This window comes from Caenorhabditis elegans, chromosome I, assembly GCF_000002985.6.
Source record: "Caenorhabditis elegans chromosome I".
Classification (NCBI taxonomy): domain Eukaryota; kingdom Metazoa; phylum Nematoda; class Chromadorea; order Rhabditida; family Rhabditidae; genus Caenorhabditis; species Caenorhabditis elegans.
The window spans coordinates 585,683-609,801 of NC_003279.8; the positions used below are offsets into that span (position 1 = coordinate 585,683).

Sequence of the window (24,119 nt, forward strand, 5' to 3'; positions counted from 1 at the left end):
ACCTGGTTGCCGAATTTTTTTGGGTTCGGCAATTGCCGGTTGCCGTTAACCTCGGTTGCCGCACAGCCCTGATGTGGAACTCTGCAGGCCTAGCGGCATCCATGTGAAGGAAGCGTATTGTATTTATTTTTAAACATAAATTAAAAAATCGATAAAACCTTCATATATATAAATTGTTTAGACCGGTGAATAAAATGAGACGATGCCACGCGAGTTGGCGAACGCTTTTCTCCGAAGATCCAAGTCAGGACGTCGTCGATGGGCGGGACCCGGTGGGCGGAGCTTAGTCGGATAGCGCAGCAGACAAAATACGGGCGGTGCGTCGAGATCAAGTGCGTACTCCTCGACGGAAAGGGAGCTTGACGCGTGGATTGCGTTCTCGTCGGATGAGGAAAGATCTTCTGAGGAGGCGACCGGAGCCAGTGGTGGGAGCTCTTGTAAAAGGCGTTCTCTGAAACAAATAGTGGTGTTAAGGGGAAATGCGATGGGAAATCCGAGTAGTTGATGTCCGCGGAATTAATTTTCTCGGGGTTTCATGGAAATTTAATTCCGCGGATTTCAACTTGCCGAGTTTTTATTCGATTTTATGAAAAAAATTACACGAGAAATTGTTTTTTTTAATTAAAGTATCCGAAATCCCCGGAAACAGATTTCCATAGAGAGAGGTCACTAGAGGTTTCATGGAAATATGTATTCAAGGTCTTAAACTACCCAATTTTTTTACCTCGATTTTAACAAATTTCAAGTAAATTTGAATAATTCTAACCAGTTTTGTTGTTTTACACAAAAATTCGGGTTCTTTAATCCGCGGAAGTAGCTTTCCAGAGGTTTCATGGAAATATGTTTCCGGAGATTTCAACTACCCGAGTTTTTTATCTCGATTTCACACATAATCGGCATAAGAAACTACAATTATTTGTTTTCGGGGAAACTTTAAAAAACCCCAGAAAGTTGAATTTCTAGAAATTAGCTTTCCCGAGGTTTCATGGAAATTTGTTTTCGCGGATTTCAACTACCCGAGTGTTTTACATCAATTTCATCATAATTGACATAAGAAACTACAATTATTTGTTTTGGGCGAAAGCTAAAAAATCCCCGGAAATCTGGATTTCTAGAAACTAGCTTTCCCGAGGTTCATGGAAATTTGTTTCCGCGGATTTCAACTACCCGAAATTTTAATTCAATCTTTAAAAAACATCCAGTTTTTGTGACATGTTCTTCAGTTAAAAAAAATCAGAGTGTTGGAATCCTAAATTTCTAAATTTTCATAGTTTCCGCGGATCGAATTTCTAGAAATTACCTTTCCCGAGGTTTCATGGAAATTAGTTTCCGCGGATTTCAACTTCCTGAAGTCTTCATTGGATTTCAATATAATTCGCACAATAAAAAAAGCCAAAACGCGAGGATCCCTGGTAGTTGAAATCCGCAAGAATAGTTTTCTCTAGTTTGAAAAATTTACTGAAACCCTTACTTTTGCTTTCCCAAGAATTCGAGTTGTTCCTCGAACAATTGCTTTGCAGTCCCAATATTCGGCGAAAATTTCGATGGTTCACTATTCCGACGGTGCTCTTCAATTTTTCGCAAGTTTGCTGATACCTGAAAAATCGATATTTCAGACTATCTGTGCCAAAAACTAATTTATTAATTTACCTTCTGACTAGCATCCTCCAGCTCAACAATGTTATGAATGGTGGCTTTATACTGTTTCAGCTTCTCCTCAATTAAAGTCTGAACACAACCCGTTTGCCGTGCCACGTCATTCAACTGCTCCTGAGCATGAGCACTATCTTGTCGGCGGAGCACACATGGCCCGAAGATCAGAGCCAAGTTGTTGCAGCCCATTTTGTTGACGGCTTCCTGGTCGGCGACACGTGCCAAATGATACATTAGGCGATCGAGCACGGCGCGGTTCGGTTTTGGGAGAAGCTCGATCATTACGGAAAGACAACGGACACGTTCACCCATATCCTCCACTTCTGTAATTTTTTTTTTTGGACGAAAAAAAACAACAAAAAATATCATTTTGACAAAATGTTAACTTTCAGAAAATTTGAAAATTGATTTATTTTTTTTGTTTCAATTTTTAGGTTTATGAATGAATCCGATTTTTTTTTGTCGAAATTTTTAATAAGAGCCCTAGTAGGCATGTGGTGTGTGTGTGTCTCACTTCGGCTTGATCTACGTAGATCTACAAAAAAATGCGGGAGAAGAGACTCAGAGTTCTTAATGGATTTCGCATGGTTAACAATATGCTGACGTCACTTTTCTGGGGAAACAATTTCCGCAATTTTTTGTAGATCAAACCGTATTGAGACAGCATCTCTGCCTGGCTGCGGACGCCTCGTTTTTCCCTTGGAATTTTTTTGGCGCGAAATTCAACTTTTCAAGTAAGTGCGAATATTTTCAAGTGAGACTGTTCAAAATTATTTTGCTGCCAAATTTGAGTTTGCAAATAAATTATTGAGCAAAATTCAAATGTTCAAATATTTTCTTTCGAAACGTAATGAAAAAACTCAAAGTTACAAATAATTTGGCGCGAAATTTGAGTTTTCAAATATTTCTAGTGCAAAATTTGAATTTTTCGAATAATTCTGGTCCAGAATTCAAAAATTAAAAAAAAATTAGTTTGAAGCGATGCTCAGGTTTTCATAGAGCTTCCATGTAGGCGTTAAAACGCCTGCCTGCCTGCCTTATGCCGCGCCTAATGCTTGAATATACGTAAACTTTTTTTCATTTCTTAATTTGATTTTCAACAAGTTGATAGAATTGAGAAAATTATAAATTTGTAAATTTACTTAAAAATGCAAAAAAATAGGCAGGGTTCAGGCAGGTGCCAGGCCCTGAAACAGCGCCTGCCTACCATGAAAGCCTATCGTAAAAAATCCAAATTTAATTTTTAATTTTACTAAAATTTCGATGGCTCGTTTTTTTTCAAACATCACAAACCTGAAACATTCAAAAAATTTTCATAGAGATCAAAAATGATAATTGGTTCGGCGAGTTCTCGGAAGAACGCCTTGACAAGTGTAGTTAGCACATGAACTCCAATATCCTCAAGATTCACAGAATCCGCATCTGAAACTCCGAATTTGATTTTTTTTTTTTCAATTTTTCTGCAGTTCAACAATTACCTGCAGTCGATTCAATCACTTTTCTGATACTTCGAACTTGGGGTAGAGATCCACTTTTTCTGAAATTACGGGCGCAAAAATTTCAATTTCAAAGACCTTCAGGTATTTCCGTACCTATAAACTCCTTCCACAAACAGGGCACGTGTCTCAATTGCAAAAAAGAGTCGGTCCAAGAGTGTTGGCACAGTATGATCATCATCGACAATTGATACTAAAGAGGCGCCAAAGAATCTTCCACCATTTGTCTGAAATTCAATATTTATAATAGCATTATAATAGCATATTTGGCTGTAGTTTGTAGCAGGGGTCAGGCAAATTGCCGATGTTGCAAATTTCCGGCAAATCGGTAAACCGGCAAACTGCCGGTTTGCCGAATTTGCCTAAAAATTTTTGGCAACTTTTTTTTGGAATTTTCAGAATTTCCATTTTAATCGGCAAAATTTTACGCATCGTATGAATTTTCTTACATTTATTTTGAAAAGTAAGCAAATTCTATGAAAACATCTGAAGTAAACGAGAAAAAAAAATTCAAAAAGGCACAGTTTTAAGTGTTTCCGTCTTATAAAAAATCCCTCTAAACATTTCCGGCAAATCTGATATCCGGCAAATTGCCGGAATTGAAAATTTCCGGCAAATTTTGATTCTGAATTTTTCAAAAAAACTGTTGGCAAAATACAAATTTTATTTTATTTTCAAATATGTTTTTTTTTTCAGAAAAGTAAATTTTTTGCCGGGAATCAAATAATTCTTGAAAATGTTTCAAGATTTTTTTGCCACGAAATCAGACGTTTTCAGAACAGTTTTAGCGGAAAGTTAAAAAAAAATTTCAAAATTTTTGGCAGGAAGTAAATATTTTTCAGAACATTTATCCGAACAGTTTTGGCTGTAAATTCAAATGTTTAGTTTTCAACAACTCTTAGCGGAGAATCCAATATTTTTCAGAATTTTGGAAATTAAAAATTTATCGAAAATTAATTGCAATTTCTAAGAAAGCAGTTGTAATTTTTTTTTTCAAAAAGCTACCGAAAAAATCTGGCAAATTTGGCAAATTTGCCGAGCTGAGCAAACCCGGAAAAACGCAATCATTTTCTATACTTTTTGGATCATCAAAATTACTGAATTCCTACAATTAGTACACGTCAGATTTTTCTATAAGCTCCGTTTGGTCTACTTGTATAAAGCTCGAAATATCTCAATGTTATGTTATTTTACTAGATTTTTTTGGAACAAAATCAATAATTTCGGTTAAATTATATTGTTCATTTTGTGGTGTGTGCGTGAAATTTCAAAATTTGCCGAGCTCGGCAAATTCGGCAAATTGCCGCACACCCCTGTATTACTCACCTTCGGATCAATCGCCTTTCCAGTCATCTGACACGGATGTGTGACCTTCGGCTGACACTTTTTATGACACGATATCCGGCACGCAACACAAGTGTACAGCTTCTCATGGTGCCATATTAACTGATTACACACTTCACAATAAGTCGGCACATGGACTGCTTCGGCACGGAATCGGTGACCAGCATGTACCTGGAATATTGGAATTGCGTGGGCAGGGGAAACTAGTTTCATTGAAAATTTTTTTTTAACTGCTGAAATTAGTCCAAAATGACATGTTATATGTACTTTTCTCAAAATGTGTGAAAATTGCACACTGAATTAATAAATAATATTATTTTTGTAAAAACATAAAAAGGGGAAAAGTCAGCGGTAAAAAAGTAAAAACACTCAGAGTTAGATCTTTTGACCTCCAAAATCCATGAAAATTTGCTTCATTTTTTTCATAGCTGTGACGTCGTGGGCGGCAATTTCCGTTCGGTAAATTTATTTTCGGCAAATACGGCAAATTGCCGATTTGCAGTTTGCCGGATATCAATTTGCCGGAAGTTTTAAAAGGGATTTTTTAAAAATTCCAAAACACTTAAAACTATACTTTTTTGAAATGTATTTTTACTATTTTCTCTAGATATTTTCATAGAATTTACTTACTGTTCAAGCCCACAGCTTGCCGAAAATTTCCGGCAAACTGTCGGTTTGCCAAAATTGCCGAAAATTTAAGAAACGGCAATTTGTCGGTTTTGCCGTTTTCTAAAAAAATTTAAATTTCGGCAATTACTGTATTTGCCGTTTGCCGAAAAACTAAATTTGCCGCCCATCGTCACACAATACAAAAAAATTGCGCGGCTTCTGGAGATCAAATCTGACAGCTTACTGTATTTATAACTACAAATTCACGCTGTGTTTTTCTCTAATTCACGTGGTGTCAGGGTGTCTCACTTCGGCTTGATCTACGTATATCTACAAAAAATGCGGGTGAAGAGACGCAAGAATGTGCTAACGTCACTTTTTTTTTGAAAAAAAAAAAATTCCCGCATTTTTTGTAGATCAAACCGAACCGTAATGGGACATCCTGGCGCCACGTGCTAATAGTAAGTCACTACATTCTTACCGCCGCTACATCTGATTTTACACGCTTCTTTCCAACTTTCTGAATACCAATATTTTACACAATTTTCTCGGATTTTGATATATAATACTTTCGCGGGCTTCTGGCTTCCCTCATATTTTCAAATGTAAGAGTTTACCGAATTAGGTCATTTGGGCTAGGCTACGGCGCGTTGCGGCTCGGTTTTCATTGCAAAACTAAATGTATCTGTCCGATTGTCATTGGAGCGCGAAAGGAAAGCTAGAAGCCCATGTATTAAAAAATCGACTTACCTTTATCATTGATGACTTCTCCTTCCCGCGCTTCTTTTTCGATTGCACATGAACGTATTCGTTCAGGAAACCTCTGGAATTGAAAAAAATTGTTTTGTTACAAACGCGCCCTAATAACAATTGATCGTGTATTCCACGTTGGAAATTATACAAAATACAATGGAGCACTTTTGCTCGAAGCCTAACATTTTCTAAATGTTTTCTCACCTAAAAGCGTTAACGCCAAGTGTTGTCGGAAAGGACACACTCTCCTCGAGACAGACTTTCGTTAAAAGTCCCTCGAACATTGTGATGACGTCACGGTATTTAAGCACGGATTGCTCGACCTGAAATGATATGTTGCTAATTACACTTGCGTGGCCGTGAACCCCAAAAACTAGGCCACCTTTTGCGCCCAATTACCGATAAAACCGCCTCATATCCCAACAGCTCCATATGGAAAGCTCTTAGCGACTTTTTGAAGACCGCATCCACTACAGTATCCCTTTTGGCATTACTCTCGTTTAGATGACGTGTCTTGTTGAAAATAAAAATACTGAATTGTCGGAGATCGTCGGTGGATTCTACAAGCATGTTTCCAGGGTCGATCTGTAAGTATTGTTTAAGTACAAAGTACTACTGCTTCAGTAAGCATTGTAGTTTATAGTTTGTGGTTTGTGTTTTGTAGTTTGTGGAGTTTTTAGTATGTAGTGTGAAGCTTGATATTCATTTTGCAGTACATTGACTTGGATTGGGGTGTGCTAAGATATAATATCAAAGTACAAACAACGAGTGACAAATTAAACATCTCAATCCGAAAACTACAAACTAAACCCTACAGACTACAAACTACAAACTATATCCTACAGACTACAAACTACAAACTACAAATCACAAACTACAACCACGCAAAAGAACGTTACCTACCTGTTGCTTGGTTTTTGTTAAACTGAACGTGCCGGTCGATGGAATTGGTGAGGAGGATTGCCGCTGCTTGTGGGGCCTGGAGTTTCAATTTTTTTTTGTTTCAATTAAGATTTTCCTCAAATGTTCCTTACATCAAATCCCATGGCCGTTTCGGTGAATGCAGCCGAGTTGGTGATCGAACTGGTGACGTGGGATTGCACGGGATGGAGGAGGCGAAGACGAAGCATTCCTTGTGCAGGCACATTTTGCATCCTGGAAGAGTTCAAATTACGGCTTCTAGGTCATGGTGGCCGTGGCCGAGGCTTGAAGGGATGCTAGGTCAAGTCTGACGTCACATGTGGTTTTTCTAGGACACGTTACAAAGATTTCGAAGCGCCCAATTTTCGGAGAGGTTTCTAGGCCATGAAAATGTTCTAAATTTCAGGTTTCTAGGCCAGTAGAGAATTTTGAGGTTTCTAGGCCAGTAGAGAATTTTAGGCCATATCTGACGTCACACTTTTTGGGACGCGCCTAATAACGATGGTGGACCTCTATTCTAGGAGGAGCAACACATTTTTTACGAATTTCTAGAAGATGCAACTTCTGCTACTAGGCCACTCATGTGGTGCGAGGCTGTCCCATTACGGTTTGATCTACAAAAATGCGGGAACTTTTTGCCCAAAAAAATGTGACGCCGGCACGTTCTTAAACTTGCAAAATCAGTTGAAAACTCTGCGTCTCTTCTCCCGCATTTTTTGTAGATACGTAGATCAAACCAAAATGGGACCACACACACACACAAAACCCACTCTGACACTTGTGCGCCTGTGAGATGAAGTTCGTCAGGTGCCGATTGCAAAGAGCACATATCTCCTGCCGATGAAGTCGTGACATCTTGAATTGATGGTCTTTTGCGACGAACACGTCCGGCGTCAGTTCACTGGCAAAACTTGGTCCCGGAGACGGTTCATCCTCGTCCTCGTTCCTGCCAAAAAGTGCCTTCAAATTCTTTTTTGCCTTCTGGAATCCCAACTTTCCAGCGCCTCCTTTCTTTTTGGAATGTGTTGGGCTTAGCTGAAAATTCAAAAGTTTTTAATATTATAAGTAGAACCCTTACCGTGAACGAGTCATCACATCTTGACATTGAGAAATTGTTGGATTCGGTACTATTAGCCCTCCGTAACATTTTTAATTTGGTGGTTGAAGCCGTAGGGGCCAGAGATTGCCGTCTATGATGGGATAGATCAGCTCCTTCAATGAGCTTCAACTTTGTGTCTTCCAGGATAAATGTGGCGTCCACGTCGACGGCGTCATCGCTGAAAAAAGGTTTGCGTGTTACGGTAAGCGAGAATTATGGCAGAGGTGGGCGGAAATTGCCGTTCGGGAAATTTTTTGTCGAAAAATTGCCGGTTTGCCGAAAATTTGAATTCCGACACTTTGTCGGTTTGCCAGAAATTTTCAATTCCGGCAATCTGCCGATTTGCCGGAAAATTTCAATTTCAGCAAGTTGTCGATTTACCGGAAATTTAAATTCCGACAATTTGCCAATTTGCCGGAAATTTCAATTCAGGCCATTTGCCGATTTGTCGGAAATTTCAATTCCGGCAATTTGCCGATTTTCCGGAAATTTCATATCCGGCAATTTGCCGATTTGCTTGGAAAATATCAATTCCGGCAATTTGCGAATTTTCCAGAAAATTTCAATTCCGGCAATTTGCAGATTTGCCTGGAAATTTTCAATTCCGGCAATTTGCCGATTTACCGAAAATTTCAATTCGGCAATTTGTGAATTTTCCAGAAAATTTCAATTCCGGCAATTTGCCGATTTGCCTGGAAAATTTCAATTCCGGCAATTTACCGATTTACCGAAAATTTCAATTCGGCAATTTGCGAATTTTCCAGAAAATTTCAATTCCGGCAATTTGCAGATTTGCCTGGAAATTTTCAATTCCGGCAATTTGCCGATTTACCGAAAATTTCAATTCGGCAATTTGTGAATTTTCCAGAAAATTTCAATTCCGGCAATTTGCCGATTTGCCTGGAAAATTTCAATTCCGGCAATTTGCCGATTTACCGGAAATCTCAATCCGGCAATTTGCGAATTTTCCAGAAAATTTCAATTCCGGCAATTTGCCGATTTACAGGAAATTTCAATTAAGGCAATTTGCCGCTTTACCGGAAATTTCAATCCGGCAATTTGTGAATTTTCCAGAAAATTTCAATTCCGGCAATTTGCCGATTTGCCTGGAAAATTTCAATTCCGGCAATTTGCCGATTTGCCTGGAAAATTTAAATTCCGGCAATTTGCCGATTTGCCGAAAAATTGCAATTCTGGTACATTGCCGATTTCCCAGAAAATTTCAATTCCGGCAATTTGCCGCTTTACCGGAAATTTAAATTCCAACAATTCTGGCACATTGCCGATTTGCCAGAAAATTTCAATTCTGGCAATTTGCCGCTTTACCGGAAATTTAAATTCCGGCCATTTGCCGATTTGCCAGAAAATTTCAATTCTGGCAATTTGCCGCTTTACCGGAAATTTAAATTTCGGCAATTTGCCGATTTGCCGAAAATTTAAATTCCTAAGAAACAGTGGCCGAGATCAGTTTTGACGTCACTTCTCTTCCAGAAAATGCACTAAAGTGATGTGACGTCATGACTGAGTTTCTAGGCCACGTTTCGTTTGATAAAATTGGCGGAGGACCTAATTTCCAATGGAAAATAAATTCAATTTTTTTAAATTTCATAATTTTCTGAAAAACTCACTCCTGAAAAGCATCACTCTCTTCCGAAATATCATCATCAAGCCCATCCTGCGTAGACTTATCACTATCCGAATCATCATCCGAAAGAGCAAAAGCCGCCAGAGAGCTCGGATCACTCAAGTCGAACTTTGTAAGATTCACAGCATGAACCTTCCGAACTCTAAACGGTGACTTCTTAACGTTCAAGGCTCCATTGCCCTTTGGAATCTCGCCGACTCGCTTGCGAACCGATGCTCCGCGATACGCAGACTGCAGAGCTATCACCGATTCTCTTATCGATAAATATTTCTGTCGTTGCTTGTACTTCTTCCAATTACACTGTATCGTTTGAGCTGCTAAGGCTTTTTTCCGAACTTCGGCTCTTGCAAATGATCCTCGAATCAATGCTTGGATCTTGATAATACCCTCTTTCATTCTCAAATATCGCTTTCTAGCCAACATTGTCCTGAACCATCGTTGAAGTGTATCGATTGATTGCATAATTGTCCGATGCAAATGATCATCGAGTATCAACTTTTCAGCGTCTCTCATAAAAATCTTATTGGTTCCATATTGAATATTATCATTATCAATCGATGCATGGGAATGTATGTACTCTTTCACATCGTCCACAGTACTATCCCTTCCGTTTCGCAAAAGAATTCGGTATTGCTGGACAAAGCTTGGATACTCAATTCTCACAGAGTACCCGGCTCTCCGAATTCGAACGGTCTCGAGCATTCCGGTGTAGCGGAGCTGGCGGAGGATTATGTTGTCGTCGAAGTGGTTGGCGATCTATAAAATTTTAGGTGAGTGGTTTTTGTCAATAATTTCTACTTATATTCAGTCATATAAATAAAAACACATATAAGAAAAGTACCAAAAATTTCGATCACCTAATTTTTTTAATTTTTTCTATACTCTTACTAGTATGAAAGAGCAGGATACAAAAATAACTCCACAAGTGATAAACCACCTTTAATTGGATTAGTGTGTATCACTTTGAGTAAGCTAATATTGAAGGTTTAAATGTGGACTACCTAGCCTAGCAAGAGAGGTCCTGTAAGTAGACTTCAAAAATATAGATTATCTTATGAACATATGAACTTATAAACAAACGTTGGTCAAAAAGTAGGTGTTCAAAGATTCCACCAAAGTTTACAAACTCACCTTATCATTATTACTCTTAATACACCTTATAAAATACGGCGTCGCGTTGGCCAGTGTGCTCATCAACCTCGTCAACGAGTACTCGAACTGCTTTGAAACCGACGATGGCTTCTTGGCAAGCCTCCGTCCTCCGATAGCCTCCTTCAGAATTTGCAGCGATTTCAGCAAGCTCATTTTGTCGTCAGACTTTCCCGCCGGGGTACGCCGTGCTTGATTTCTAATCGTGTTGAACATGCTGGTATCACAAAAGTCTGGAACTTCACAGCGAAGTTCGCCACGTAGAAATGCGGAGAGAGCAGAGTCCGAGCCACGACGGGGAGACGTTACGATGGAGTCCATTACTCGGAGATGGCCGGCGGATTCTGGAAATGTTGAATAATTATATTAAGGGCAGGATAGCTCAGTCGGTAGTGGTGGCCGCTAGCAATCTGGAGGTCACGAGTTCAAGTCCGCCTTCAACCCCTAGGTTCACCAAGCCTCTATTGGAAAATGGAGCAATCCACGACTGGATTATAAGCCACAGCCTTCGGCTAGGACGTGGCTTAAATTGTAGCCCAGTGGGAGCACCACCAGGTAGTGTACCTGACTCCCAGATCCGCAGATACACTCAAAATAAAAAAACTGCGTGGCGTGTACTGCAGAAAACCTAATATTTAGGCCCCGCCTTTTTCTCGTCCACTCACGGAGAAAAGGCAACAATTTTGAACCCAACCAATATCAGGCCGCCGACATCTCACGGGTTCCGCGCGCCGCTGCGTTTAACTCGCTGTGGGCGTGGCGAGCTGTCTCCGCTTGCTGCGAGTTAAACATTGCGGCGCGCGGAACCCGTGAGATGTCGGCGGCCTGATATTGGTTGTGGTCAAAATTTTTTGCCTTTTTTCCGTGAGTGGACGAGAAAAAGGCGGTGCCTAAATATTAGGTTTTCTGCAGTACACGCCACGCAGTTTTATTATTTTGAGTGTACTTGAAGAACGGATCGTCCTTTAATCCTTTAATTATACATTGCATTTTTTTTCCACTTCTACGACTTCGAAGGGGCGCATTTACGCGCGATGGTCCCGCCACCCACCCCAAAAATCAATGGGTGGCGCGTGCCGAGACCATCGCTCGTAAATGCGCCCTCCTTTAAAGTCGTAGAAGTGGAAAAAATGCACTGTAGAAATGAAGAATACCATACTTTTTGTGTTAATTTTTTCTATAATATCGTAGTTGTCCATTTATTTAAATCTTCCCACTTATTTAACTAAGGACTTCTAACGCTTATTCCAGTTATTGGTTCCGATTAAATCTACGAAAACTTGCCACTTTTCTGCAGTTTCCTTGTCGATTGCTTGAACGCGTTCATCGCCCGAAACACACTTCTCAGCACATTCCACCTGTGCACCGCCACCGGATCGATTCCCAGCAGGGTCTTCATCACTGAGCTCGTACTGGACTTCAGAGCGTTCAACACATCCTGTCTCATTAGGTCCTTATTCTTTTCTCGGAAACCCTGAAATTTAGTTTTGACGTGATGATGGAAGACGTTTTTTTTGGAAGTTGTGTGTTTACCGTAATTTGATACTTGACTTTTCCAGCATAATGAGCCACGATGAATGCCGGCTCCTTCTTCTGTGGGGTCTCATAGTATTCGTTGTTCTGGAAATTTAATCATGGAACTAGTCATGTAAAAACATTTGAAGGAGTTAAGGTATGTCCCGGAGGAGTGAACATCTTAAGCCTGACCTAGAAGTTGATCCAAGTGGCAAGCCGACTGGCCTGAATCCTATTAACAGGCCTACATGTGAATATTAAAGGTGGATTAGCGCCAGTGGGAATTTTGTCTAAATACACTTATAACGATGCCAAACGATCGAATATCATAATAAAACACTCCAAAAACTTTTAGATTTTTCATAATTTCCGGTCAAAGTTTTGGAACATTGACAAAATTTTGACAAATTTGAGCTTTTGAGGACATCAAAATCAATGTAACATTTTTTTGGACCCCTACAATGTCTTTTTACGAAAAATTAAAACAAAATTATAGTATAACAAATAGAGAAAAAAATTTTTTTTAGTCGAATTTGTGTCACTTTTTGACTGTAAATAAAAAAATTTTGAAAAATTTTTGAAAAGTTTTATCATGAGATTTGGTCATTTTGGGAGCATAGGAGTGGTTTTTAACAATTTCCACCACCGGCGCTACTCCACCTTTAATCGATAATCGATTGCAATTTTTTCATACCTTCAAAAACTGATTTAACTTCGCCAGCATTGAGTCATCTGTTCCATTATTGATATTACTCTCCTCATCGACTAGCCTGAGAATTCCATATGGTTTACTCTGAAAATTCATCGGAATTTATATATATGGATATATATATATATATATATATATATATATATATATATGTATATATATACATGTATATATATATATATATACAGTGTGGGAAAGTTCTATAGGACCCCCCCTAATTTGAAGGTTTGAGGAACTTCCGAAAATTTTTTTGAAAAACTGCTAATGCCATTCGTTTTTAAATTGAAAAAAACCTATATACATTTTTTTCCAGAAGTTTATCTCAAAAACTGAGGTCGCGCTGGAAAAAACGTCAAAATCCAGTGTGAAACTTCTATAGGACCCCCCGTTTTTTTTCACGATTTTTACTAAAATCAACAGATTTTGGAATTTTTGACAAAGCTCAAATCAAGTTTGAGTTAGAAATGAGTTCAGATAAGCAGTTTTGACTTTAAAAAATTAATACGAAATGTTCTCGTGGGATCTCCAGACTGGTTCTGATTCTTCCGAACTTTGATGTTCAAGTCTGTTTCAAGCTTCCTGGTGCTCTCGGTAATGCCAAAACTTGATAAACTCTCTTTAACAAGTTCCTACTAAAATTCCTAGCACACACACCATAAAAATTTTTACGCCATCCCCAAGAAACCAGTCAGAAACAGCGTATTAACAAGTTGCAGTTATTTTTGATCAACAACAGAACATTCATATACTAAAATCAAGAAAGGATCAATAGTTAATCGGGTTTCCTTGTGTGCGGATGATCTCAAACAGTCTGTCCTCCATTGATCTGACCAAACTTTTCAGCTGGTTGTCCGGAATAGACTTCCAAGCGTCGAGAATTCCTTGCTTCAACGATGCAACTGTTGGGTAAGTCTTGTTCTGAGCATACACGATACGGACAAGAATCCCCCACAAATTTTCGATTGGATTGAGATCAGGACTTCGAGCTGGCCAATCAAGAAGGTTGATCTTCTTGAGCTTGAAATAGTCGCGGGTTGAGTTGCTCACATGGATTGTCGCATTATCCTGCTGAAATCTAAAGTCTTTTCTGGAGTAGTGACGAAGATATTTGGAGAGCTCCAGTTCCAAGACGTTCTGATAGTCAGTGCTGTTCATCTTGCTACTGACGAACTGTATCTCAAGCTTCTTCTTCTCCGTGAACGCTCCCCAAACCATCACCGTTCCTCCTCCAAAATTACGTCTCGAAAAAACCATTGGTTCCTTGCGCAAATCGCGCCAATAGTAGCGGCAACCGTCAGGCCCATCGAGATTGAATTTCTTTTCATCGGAGAAGACAACCTAAAACAATGATCCTAATTATTCACTCTTGCTTTTTTAAATTCTCACTTTACTCCAATTCGTTCCCATATTGTTCTTAGCAAATTCCAATCGCTTGAGTTTATGGTCTGCAGAGAGTAACGGAGCAGGGCGAAGTTTCTGACGAACGATTACACCAGATCGTTTGATGACATTGAGGATGGTCCTTTTTGAAGCAGACAATTGAAGCTCATTGCGAATATCTCTTGCCGTCTTACAGGAGTTGGAGGCAGCACGAATCACATTTCGTTCGTCACGCACGGAGAGAGCTTTGCGACGAGGAGCTCTTTTAGATGTACCGTAGCTCACCGGATCCTTCAGATACTCGCGAATACAGTGTCGAGAACGGGAAATTTTCCTACTCATTTCATGCAGGGACACATTGAGCAATTTCATAACATCCAGCTGAGCGCGTTCAGTGTCCGAAAGGGCAGATCCTCGAGGCATTGCAAGTTAGACTGCTTTCGAAGTAAGCTTTCCAGCCTCTATATGTGTGCCACAACACATGCCACAATTCCACATTTAATAATTCACGCAAAAAATAGTAAATAACATCTGTGAGGGACAATTTAACTTGAAATATTGGTCCCATGGAACCTTGTAATCAAAGAAAAACGATTTGATTCCTGATAAGCCTTCCATTGTTTCCTGCTGCATATTTTGCCAAATCAGCTTGACTACACAGTCGAAACATCTAAAGTGCGTGCTAGGAATTTTAGTAGGAACTTGTTAAAGAGAGTTTATCAAGTTTTGGCATTACCGAGAGCACCAGGAAGCTTGAAACAGACTTGAACATCAAAGATCGGAAGAATCAGAACCAGTCTGGAGATCCCACGAGAACATTTCGTATTAATTTTTTAAAGTCAAAACTGCTTATCTGAACTCATTTCTAACTCAAACTTGATTTGAGCTTTGTCAAAAATTCCAAAATCTGTTGATTTTAGTAAAAATCGTGAAAAAAAACGGGGGGTCCTATAGAAGTTTCACACTGGATTTTGACGTTTTTTCCAGCGCGACCTCAGTTTTTGAGATAAACTTCTGGAAAAAAATGTATATAGGTTTTTTTCAATTTAAAAACGAATGGCATTAGCAGTTTTTCAAAAAAATTTTCGGAAGTTCCTCAAACCTTCAAATTAGGGGGGGTCCTATAGAACTTTCCCACACTGTATATATATATATATATATATATATATATATATATATACATTTGAAACCCAAAAAGGACTTATTGGACTTACCTGAAACAGCTGCACACACTCCGTATTATCAGTATACTCGATATTGGTCCAAGAAATGCCCTCCTTCAAGTACTCCTCTTGTTCAAATTGGAAAATATGTTGATTGAAATAGGACTGAAGTTTCTCATTGGCATAGTTGATACATAACTGTTCAAAGCTGTTGCATTGAGACCCAACGTCTTCAAATCCGAATATATCCAAGATACCTGAAAATTACTTCAATTTTTAACAATTGATAATTAATCTAACCTATATAATATCCCTTCCCAGCTGAGAAGTCCTTCTTCAGCAATGCCTGATTAATCCTGAGGACTATATAGTGAAACAAAGAGTTGTATATGCACTTTGCCATGGCATCTCGGGTGTTGGTGGCCTGAAATTAATTTTTTTATCTTAAATTCTTAATTTCACTTCTGTATATATATATATATTACCTCAGAGACACTATATCGCAAAACTACAGTTTCTGTCTTCATAACATGTCGTTTCATAGTGAGAGCCTGCATGAGAGTGTCGGTTTTGATGTGAAGCAGATTTGCGACTAAATCCACGACTTCTTCATTTTCAATATACCCACTTTCATCGCTATGGTAGCCATGTCTCTGGAAAATTATAGGAAAAATAAAAAAAATTTGATGATGTTATTATATTAGGAATCCTCTAAACAAGGGTTTTCAGGTTTTTTGGTTTTACGATTATTCAAATTTTTATGGAAATTATTATAATTCAAATAATTTTCGTCACTATTATAGCCATGTTGTTGAAATAATATGCTATTTTTAAAGGTGGAGCACCGAAATCTGGAAACTATTTTTAAATGAGTCCAAATTTTCCCCTGATTCCGAATATCTATGCGAAAAAATTTTAAAAAATTCATTTATCAAATTTTTCAAATTTTTCAAACGCCGAATTTTCGCGCCAGAAACGCCGTGTGCACGTGGTATCAGAGTGTCTCATTTTGGCTTGATCTACGCAGATCTACAAAAAATGCGGGAGAAGAGACGCAGAGTTCTCAACTGAGTTCGCATGGTTAAAAATGTGCTGACATCACATTTTTTTGGCATTTTTTGTAGATCAAACCGTATTGGGAGAGCCTGGCACCACGTGAGTAGGCAGGCATTTTTTGCCTGACTGCTTGCGGGTGCCTCGTTTTTTCCTCAGAATTTTTTGGCGCGAAATTCAAATTTTCAAATAATTTTGAATATTTTCGAGTGAAGCTTTAAAAAATTGTTTGTGCCAAATTTGAGTTTGCAAATAAATTATCAAAAAATGTGCTGACGTCACGTTTTTGAGCAAAAAAATCCCGCATTGTTTGTAGATCAAACCGTAATAGGACAGCCTGGCACCACGTGCGTGTGTCGATTTACGAGATTTGTGTATATTTACGAAATTTTTTATCTTTATCAGACTCTGATTTCCGTTTCTCAACGAGTTTTCTTCATTTTTGTATGTGATTTTTTTAAGGTCCATTAAATATTTTATCATCAAAACCCTAGCAAAATTTTTGGTTTTCAGTCGGTAAAATCATATAGGTAATTGGATTTTCCGTCAAGTTGTGACCTAATAGTAAGCATTGGAAATTTTGCCAGTTTTAAATAATTAATTGACCCTAAAACACACATTTCAAAAAAAAACCGATAAAAATTAAAAATTCCGTAAATATACACAAATCTCGTAAATCGACACATGGCTCTAGCGCGAAAATTCAAAAACTCTTGGGTGTACAAATAGCGATTTCAAGCTCAAATATAAAATCGTGGAAATTTTTTAAAAATTTTTTTCACATAGGTATTCGGAGTCAGGGGAAATTTGGAGTCAATTAAAAATATTTTCCGGATTTCGGTGCTCCGTAGAACTCTCTGAATAAAATTTTAAAACTATGGCAATAGGCAATTATTCGGTAGTTAACTTCTGAGTTGTATTTCTTTTTGAATCTAAACCGTCCCAATCATTTACCTTGATATATGTGATATTGCCAAGAAGCAACACTGCCGAAATAATCCCGAAGATGGTCTGCTGGGTCTTTGCACAAAATCCGACGGAGCTCATTGCATGCCTCAACCTATCAAACTCATTCCGCTCGTTCACACCTTCCAGTGCAAATGGCTCGTTCTGGAAATTTTTAATTTTTTTTTAATTTTTTAAAAAATCGCTTTGAGGTCAGCGAATGTATCCCATATTCGCTCCAAACTTTTCCCAGCTCACCTGATTCAAATACTTATAATCATGTGGCTTCAACAAGAAATATTTCTTCCTTTCTTCCTCGTCTGCACCCTCCAGAAGGTAGTAGAATACGTGGTAGTTTCTGAAAAAAATATTAAAGTCCAAGTGAGACACCAAGGGAGTTTATGTACCGTTCTCCTTTAGTTTGAAATATGATGCGTGATTTTTCCAGCAGGTAGATCTCCACGTTTGCTCTGAAAAGTACAAGTATAAGGCATTTTTTGTGGTATAGACATCAGGAGAAGGCTTCAAATTTTACGTTCAGGTCAATTTAGGTCATAGTGCCTAGTAAGTATGGTACCTATAAGCTTGATTACTGCCAAAGTAAAAATTTTCCAATTCCGGCAATTTGCCGATTTGCCAGGCATTCCAATTCCGGCAATTTGCCGATTTGCCAGGCATTCCAATTCCGGCAATTTGCCGGTTTGCCGGATTGCCGGAAATTTAAATTCCGGCAATTTGCCAAATTTTTTTTCATTTTCGGCAATATACTGGATTGCCAAAATGTTACGGCAACTTGCCAATTTGCAGGAACTTTTCATTTTCGGCAAATTGCCGGTTTGCCGATATCCCAGAAATTTTCAGGTCCGGCAAGTTGTTGATTTGCCGATTTTCCCCGGAAATTTCAGTTCCGGCAACTTGCCGATTTGCCGGAAATTTTCAAATCCGGCAATCGCGGGAAATTTCAATTCCGTCAAATTACCAACATGCCGGATATTCCAATTCCGGCAATTTGCCAATTTGCCGAGCATTTAAATTCCGGCAATTTGCCGAATTGCTGAAAATATCAATTCTGTCAAATTGGCAATTCGCCGGACATTCCATATCCGACAATTTGCCGATTTGCCGATTTCCCAGAAGTTTTCAATTCCGTCAAATTTCTAATTTGCCGGAAATTTCAATTTTACTAAGTCGCCTGCTAGCCTCCTAATCTCACCCGGAAACCATTCCATTCTCCCGATAGTTGATTTTGATGAATTTTCCAAATCTGCTACTATTATTGTTCGTTAATGTGACAGCATTTCCAAAAGCCTCTAGAACAGGACCAGCTGACAGAAGTGTCTGCTCAGTACTGCAGCCTGTTGAACCTTTCTGTGATAGCGATATCAAATGGGACATCAGATGATTCGTGGATTCCGTTTTTCCCGAACCACTTTCCCCGGAGATTACCACGCATTGATTTTCCTTGATACGGAGCATGCTGAAAAAATTGTTTTTTTAAAAATTAGTAGTGACATTTAGTTAATCCAGCATCAGAATGTATATCTCTGAAATTTTTTTTTTTTGAAATCAAAAGTGCTTTGAGGGTCTTGAAACGAACACATAACTGCAAAAAAATTGGTGGCCGAGTTTATAATCGGCCACTTGGCAAATATACAAGCCAATACACAAAGTGAGCACCTACGTGGCCGAGTGAAGAGAAAACTCGGCCACCGATTTTTTTTGGTCACTTGAAATTTCAAAAAATAGTAACTGGGTTCCGGTAAGAACTTAGAACTCACTTGTGGTAACAGACATCGGCGATTGCAAAAATGTGCGGTGGTAGTGAGCCGAGCCGCTTACTTTGAAAGTATAGCCTAGCATATTTTGGGTTGTAGATCGGAAAAAAGCAAAACGGGTTCACGGCTACTAGAATTGGACCGATGTACGTGTAAATGTGCCCATTCGCGAATCTTTCCCGCAAATTGTCCAAGAGGGTTTGCTCCGTGAGCTCTGGCAAGTTACAGAGATCGGCGTACTCGCGGTCCTGAAAAATTTTAAGGTTTAAAATTTTTTTAAATATAAAAATATTTAAAGGTGGAGTACAGGAAATCTTTTTTAATTACTCCAAATTTTCCACTGATTCCGAATATCTAAGTAAAAAATTTTGAAAAAATTTCCCTGATTTTGTATTTAAGCTTGAAATTACGATTTTCATTTGTGCCCGCACCACTTTTTTCAAATACGCCCAAAGAAATTCGCATTGGAGCGCGTTTGCATCGTTTGATTTTCGTCGTTTATTTTATTTATTTTCCACGGGGTTCTGGCCTTCTTCATTGAATTTTCGCGCTTCATTGACAATCGCCTGCCGGACAACACATGGAAAAGTGTCGTGTACTCCACACGGACAAATACATCAGTTTTACAACTAAAGACAAGCCGCGACGCGACACGCAATGCGCCGTAAGTCTACACAAAATCTCTCCGACCCAAAATGGCCTAGTTCGGCAAACTCTGCCATTTCGATTTATGAGGGAAGCCAGAATTTCGTGATTTTCGCCGAATTCAATTTTCTTGAACCAGTTTCAATCATTTTTGTCGAGTTTTTGCTAGTTTTTTTTTTGACAAAAAGGAATGAAACTGGTTAAAAAAACTGAATTTGGCAAAAAATAAATAAAATCTTTAAATGAAGGAAATCAAAGCGCGCTCCAATGCGAATTTATTTGGGTGCGCATTTGACAAAAACACGTGGTGTCAGGCAAGGGTGTCAATGTCCCGTAAAAATTTCGAAAACGGGACAACGGGAATTCCCGTTCCCGTGAAAATTTTAAAAACGGGAAAACGGGAATTCCCGTTCCCGTGAAAACTTCAAAAACGGGACAACGGGAATTCCCGTTTTTTTGAAAACACTCAAAAAACGGGACAAACTGGGCGGTTTAAAAAAAAGAGTGCATAGTTGGCGTAAATTTTAGTGTATTCGAGGCAAATTATAAAAAAAAACTGCATTATAAACATTTTTATCGATTTTTTCAATATTAAACAGATATTTAAAAAGCCAAAAAATGAGGGAAAATGTCCCGTTCCCGTGAAAATTTTAAAAACGGGACAACGGGAATTCCCGTTCCCGTGAAAACACCCCAAAAACGGGACAACGGGAAAAACGGGAAACGGGAATTGACACCCTTGGTGTCAGGCTGTCTTATTTCATTTTTATCTACAAAAACAGCGGGAATAGTTTTCCAGAAAAATTCTAACGTCTCTTAACCAGGCGAAATAAAATGAGAAGTCTGCGTCTCTTCACCCGCATTTTTTGAAAATCAAAAAAAGAGACCGGGCACAAATTAAAATCAGGGAAAATTTTTTTAATTTTTTCACATCTAAATTCGTAATCGGGGGGCAAATTTGGAGTGATTTAAAAATATTTCCCAGATTTCGGTACCCCACCTCAAAAAAAAATAATTAAAGAATTGCCTTACCTGTGGCTGAACCAAGAATTTCGTAAGAAAAGCGTCAATCGATGAGGCGACCTCTGCACTTCCAAACCGAGTGCCGCCGGTTGCCGCCCGATAACCGCGGTGTCGAAAAACAAATCGATTTTTTGGAGTGGCACTGTCCACCACTACAGGCAGTCTTGACCAGATGGCCTGTACCGCGACTGGGTATTCCCCGGGGTCTAGGCGGCGTTCTTTATAGGTTTGACCGTCGGGGGTGCCCATCATTTCGAAGAGGTCAAAGTCTTGTACCGACTGGCCTTCTAGTTCTGGAAATTTTGACTTTAGAAAAGAAATCATTTTTTTCCTTTTTTTTTTAAATTAGCCCGTGGCTTTTTTCAAAATTAAAAGAAAATTTGAAAAAACATTGCATTAGAGCGCGTTTGCATTCACTCCATGCAGTCCAATTTTGCTGGGAGCTTGAGTGTCTCATTCGACTTGATCTACACAGATCTACTAAAAATGCGGGAGAATAAAATCCACTGATATTGTATGTTTAAGAATGTGCTGACGTCACATATTTTTGTGCAAAAAATTCCCGCATTTTTTGTAGATCAAACCATGATGGGACAGCCTGGCACCACGTGAGATTGTGTCGACAAATTTTTGTTGAAGATGTATGGCCAAAAACGGCACATTTAAGTAATTTATCAGTAGAGCGCGTTTGAAATTTTTTTAAAAATTCTTTTTAAAAAGAGTTCCCACTACCCCAAGTCCTCCGATTTTTCTAAAAACTAAGAGAAGGGAATCTACGACCCTGAGCCTTTAAAACCTTACCAGCTCTCCCGGCGAGCACTTTTTCGATGAGCTCCTCCGTCGTGCACCGCTTATGAACCTCCAAGTGTACCGTATCATTTTCACAGTCGGGATTGAAGCTGTGCATATAGACGGCTACCGTATGTGTGTGTGCATCGTCTGTCGCGTTGATTGTGTGAGCACGTCGGGGAAAACATCCCGTCGCTCCAGCTGATATTGAGTCAAATGACATTTAGTTAATCCAGCATCGGGATGTATACGTCTGTAAAAAAAAATTTTTTTTGAAAGTAAAAGTGCCTGGAGGATCATGCAACGAACACAAAAATTTCACAAGACCGCGAAAAAAATTGGTGGCCGAGTTTTCTCTTTCGCGGTCACTTAGGAAATACTAAAATCGCACGGATTTCTGGCTTCTCTCATAAATTGAAATGGAAGAGTTTGCCGAACTAGGCCAGTATAGCTCGGCCATATCTGGGGTATGTTTACGACTTTCCCACGCGTTGGGCGATTGTCAATGGAGCGCGAAAAACTCAATGAGAAAGGCCTGAACCCCGTGAGATCGAAATGAAAATTTGCTAAATGGCCGAAAATTGAAAACTCGGCCGCCAATTTTTCCACACGGCCACAGGAAAAATCGTAACAAAAATTGAGAGAAATTTATTAGAAAAAATCTGAAAGTAATTTTTATTGCACCGTGGCCGCAAAATGTAAAAACACGGCCACCGATTTTTTTAATGTGGGGAAAAAGTTGGTGGCCGAGTTTTATATTTTGCGGCCACTTAGAAAATATTTAGATCGAAGGGAAATTTTGTTGAAAATACGTTTAACGAAAACCAGTCAATTTTTGTTACATGACCGAAAATTGAAAACTCGACCACGGATTTGTTATGCTTTATAAATTTTTGAAACTATTATTTTTTGATTCAGAAATTTTTGGAATTGAAAAAAACTCGGCCACATTTTTTTTCTCACGGTCACAATTTTCTTTGTGATCGTAAAAATGGAAGCTCGGCCATGGTGGCCGAGTTTTTTTCGCTGCCACTGGTAACACGTGGTTGGGTGAAGAGAAAACTCGACCACCGGTTTTTTTTGGCCACTGAAATTTTTAAATTTCAAAATATTTTAAATTTTGCTGCAATCTTTCACCACAACCGCGAAAAAATGAAAACTCGGCCACCAATTTATTTATTTTCACTGGGAGAAAAAATATTGTTAGCCAAGTTTTCTTTTAGGCAACAGAAAATCAAAAAATGAGCGATTTTTGTTACGTGGCCGTGAAAAGAGAAAACTCGGCCACCAATTATTTTTAATTTGAGGCACTGTTGTAAAATCTTATAAAAAAACAGGTTTAGTACATTGAACTCAAAAATAAGGAAGATTTTTGGAAAAACAAAAATTGCTGGCCGACAGCTGGAAAAAACTCGGCCACCAACTTTTTCCGGTCACACAGCAAAATCTCTCGATTTTCGATGTTTGAATATTGAAATCTGGGTTGGATTTTTTAGTATCATTTCATTTCCGGTGGAGAAACGAGGGAGAGAAAAAGAGAAAAAAGATTTGTAGTGTCCCGGGAAGCTCTCTTTCTCATGTGGGAAGAAAGTGGAAGAAGCTTCTGCAGCAGCAGCAGCAGTGGTTCACGAAAGAGAGAGAGAGACATGTTGGACATGAAAATGATGAAAAATAAGAAGATGAAGAAGAGAATTACACACTACCACCACAACACAGATTATTTTTATCACGTTTTGAGGGGGCGCTTCACACAATTTTCATGGCCTAGAAATTTAAATTTGGTGGCCTAGAAAATACTATATTAATTATATTAATTATTCTACGAAATTTCAATAATTTAAACGGGAAAATTTATTTTAAAAAAGCCTAGAAGAGGTTTTGAAATTGGTGGACTAGGAAATGAAAAATTGTGTTTTTGGAATTTTCTAGGCCATTTGAACTTCCTGACGTCCACAATTTTCATGACTTCGAAATTTGAATTTGGTGGCCTAGAAAATCATAAAAACTAAGAAATCGAGAAAAAAGCATGGATGAAATTTTGAATTTTATAGGTCATTTGAAATTTGTGGCCTAAAAAATGAAAAATGATTTTTTTTTTTTTGAATTTTCTAGGCCACTTGAATTTCCTGACGTCCACAATTTTCATAGCCTAGAAATTTAAATGTGGTGGCCTAGAAAATAATTAAAACTAAGAAATCGAGAAGAAAAGCGTGGAAGAAGTTTTGTATTTTCTAGGCCATTTGAATTTGGTGGCCTAGGAAATGAAAAAAAGATTTTTTAGGAAATTTCTAGGCCACTTGAAGTTGGTGGCCTAGGAAATTAAAATTTGTGTTTTTGGCATTTTCTAGGCCATTTGGATTAGGTGGCCTAGGAATTGAAAAGTAGTTGTTTTGGAATTTTCTAGGCCATTTGAATTTGGTGGCCTAGGAAATGAAAAAATATTTTTTAAAGGA

General features: G+C 38.6%; 1 protein-coding gene across 2 annotated transcripts; it reads right to left on the reverse strand.

The window, feature by feature from the left end:
• Positions 1–124: 124 nt before the first annotated feature.
• On the reverse strand, positions 125–21,889 carry hum-7 (Unconventional myosin-IXa-like; the record flags this gene model as incomplete). 2 transcript variants are annotated; one of them, NM_001261951.3, is made up of 30 exons in its annotated part: positions 125–451; positions 1,472–1,596; positions 1,651–1,976; positions 2,947–3,075; positions 3,132–3,190; positions 3,246–3,376; positions 4,476–4,664; positions 5,584–5,622; positions 5,853–5,925; positions 6,060–6,178; positions 6,255–6,440; positions 6,759–6,834; positions 6,890–7,010; positions 7,547–7,811; positions 7,855–8,053; positions 9,504–10,276; positions 10,652–11,013; positions 11,954–12,143; positions 12,203–12,289; positions 12,879–12,977; positions 15,488–15,693; positions 15,737–15,860; positions 15,922–16,089; positions 17,444–17,599; positions 17,693–17,792; positions 17,842–17,904; positions 18,648–18,911; positions 19,213–19,457; positions 20,887–21,170; positions 21,679–21,889. In NM_001261951.3, 30 exons carry the CDS (start codon positions 21,887–21,889, stop codon positions 178–180), a joined length of 5,643 nt encoding a protein of 1,880 aa, NP_001248880.1. In that variant the 3' UTR covers positions 125–177. The 2 variants fall into 2 exon arrangements, with proteins under 2 accessions (NP_001248880.1, NP_001248879.1); NM_001261950.4 differs by lacking the exon at positions 5,584–5,622 and having other exon boundaries at positions 145–451.
• Between the last annotated feature and the right edge of the window lie 2,230 nt (positions 21,890–24,119).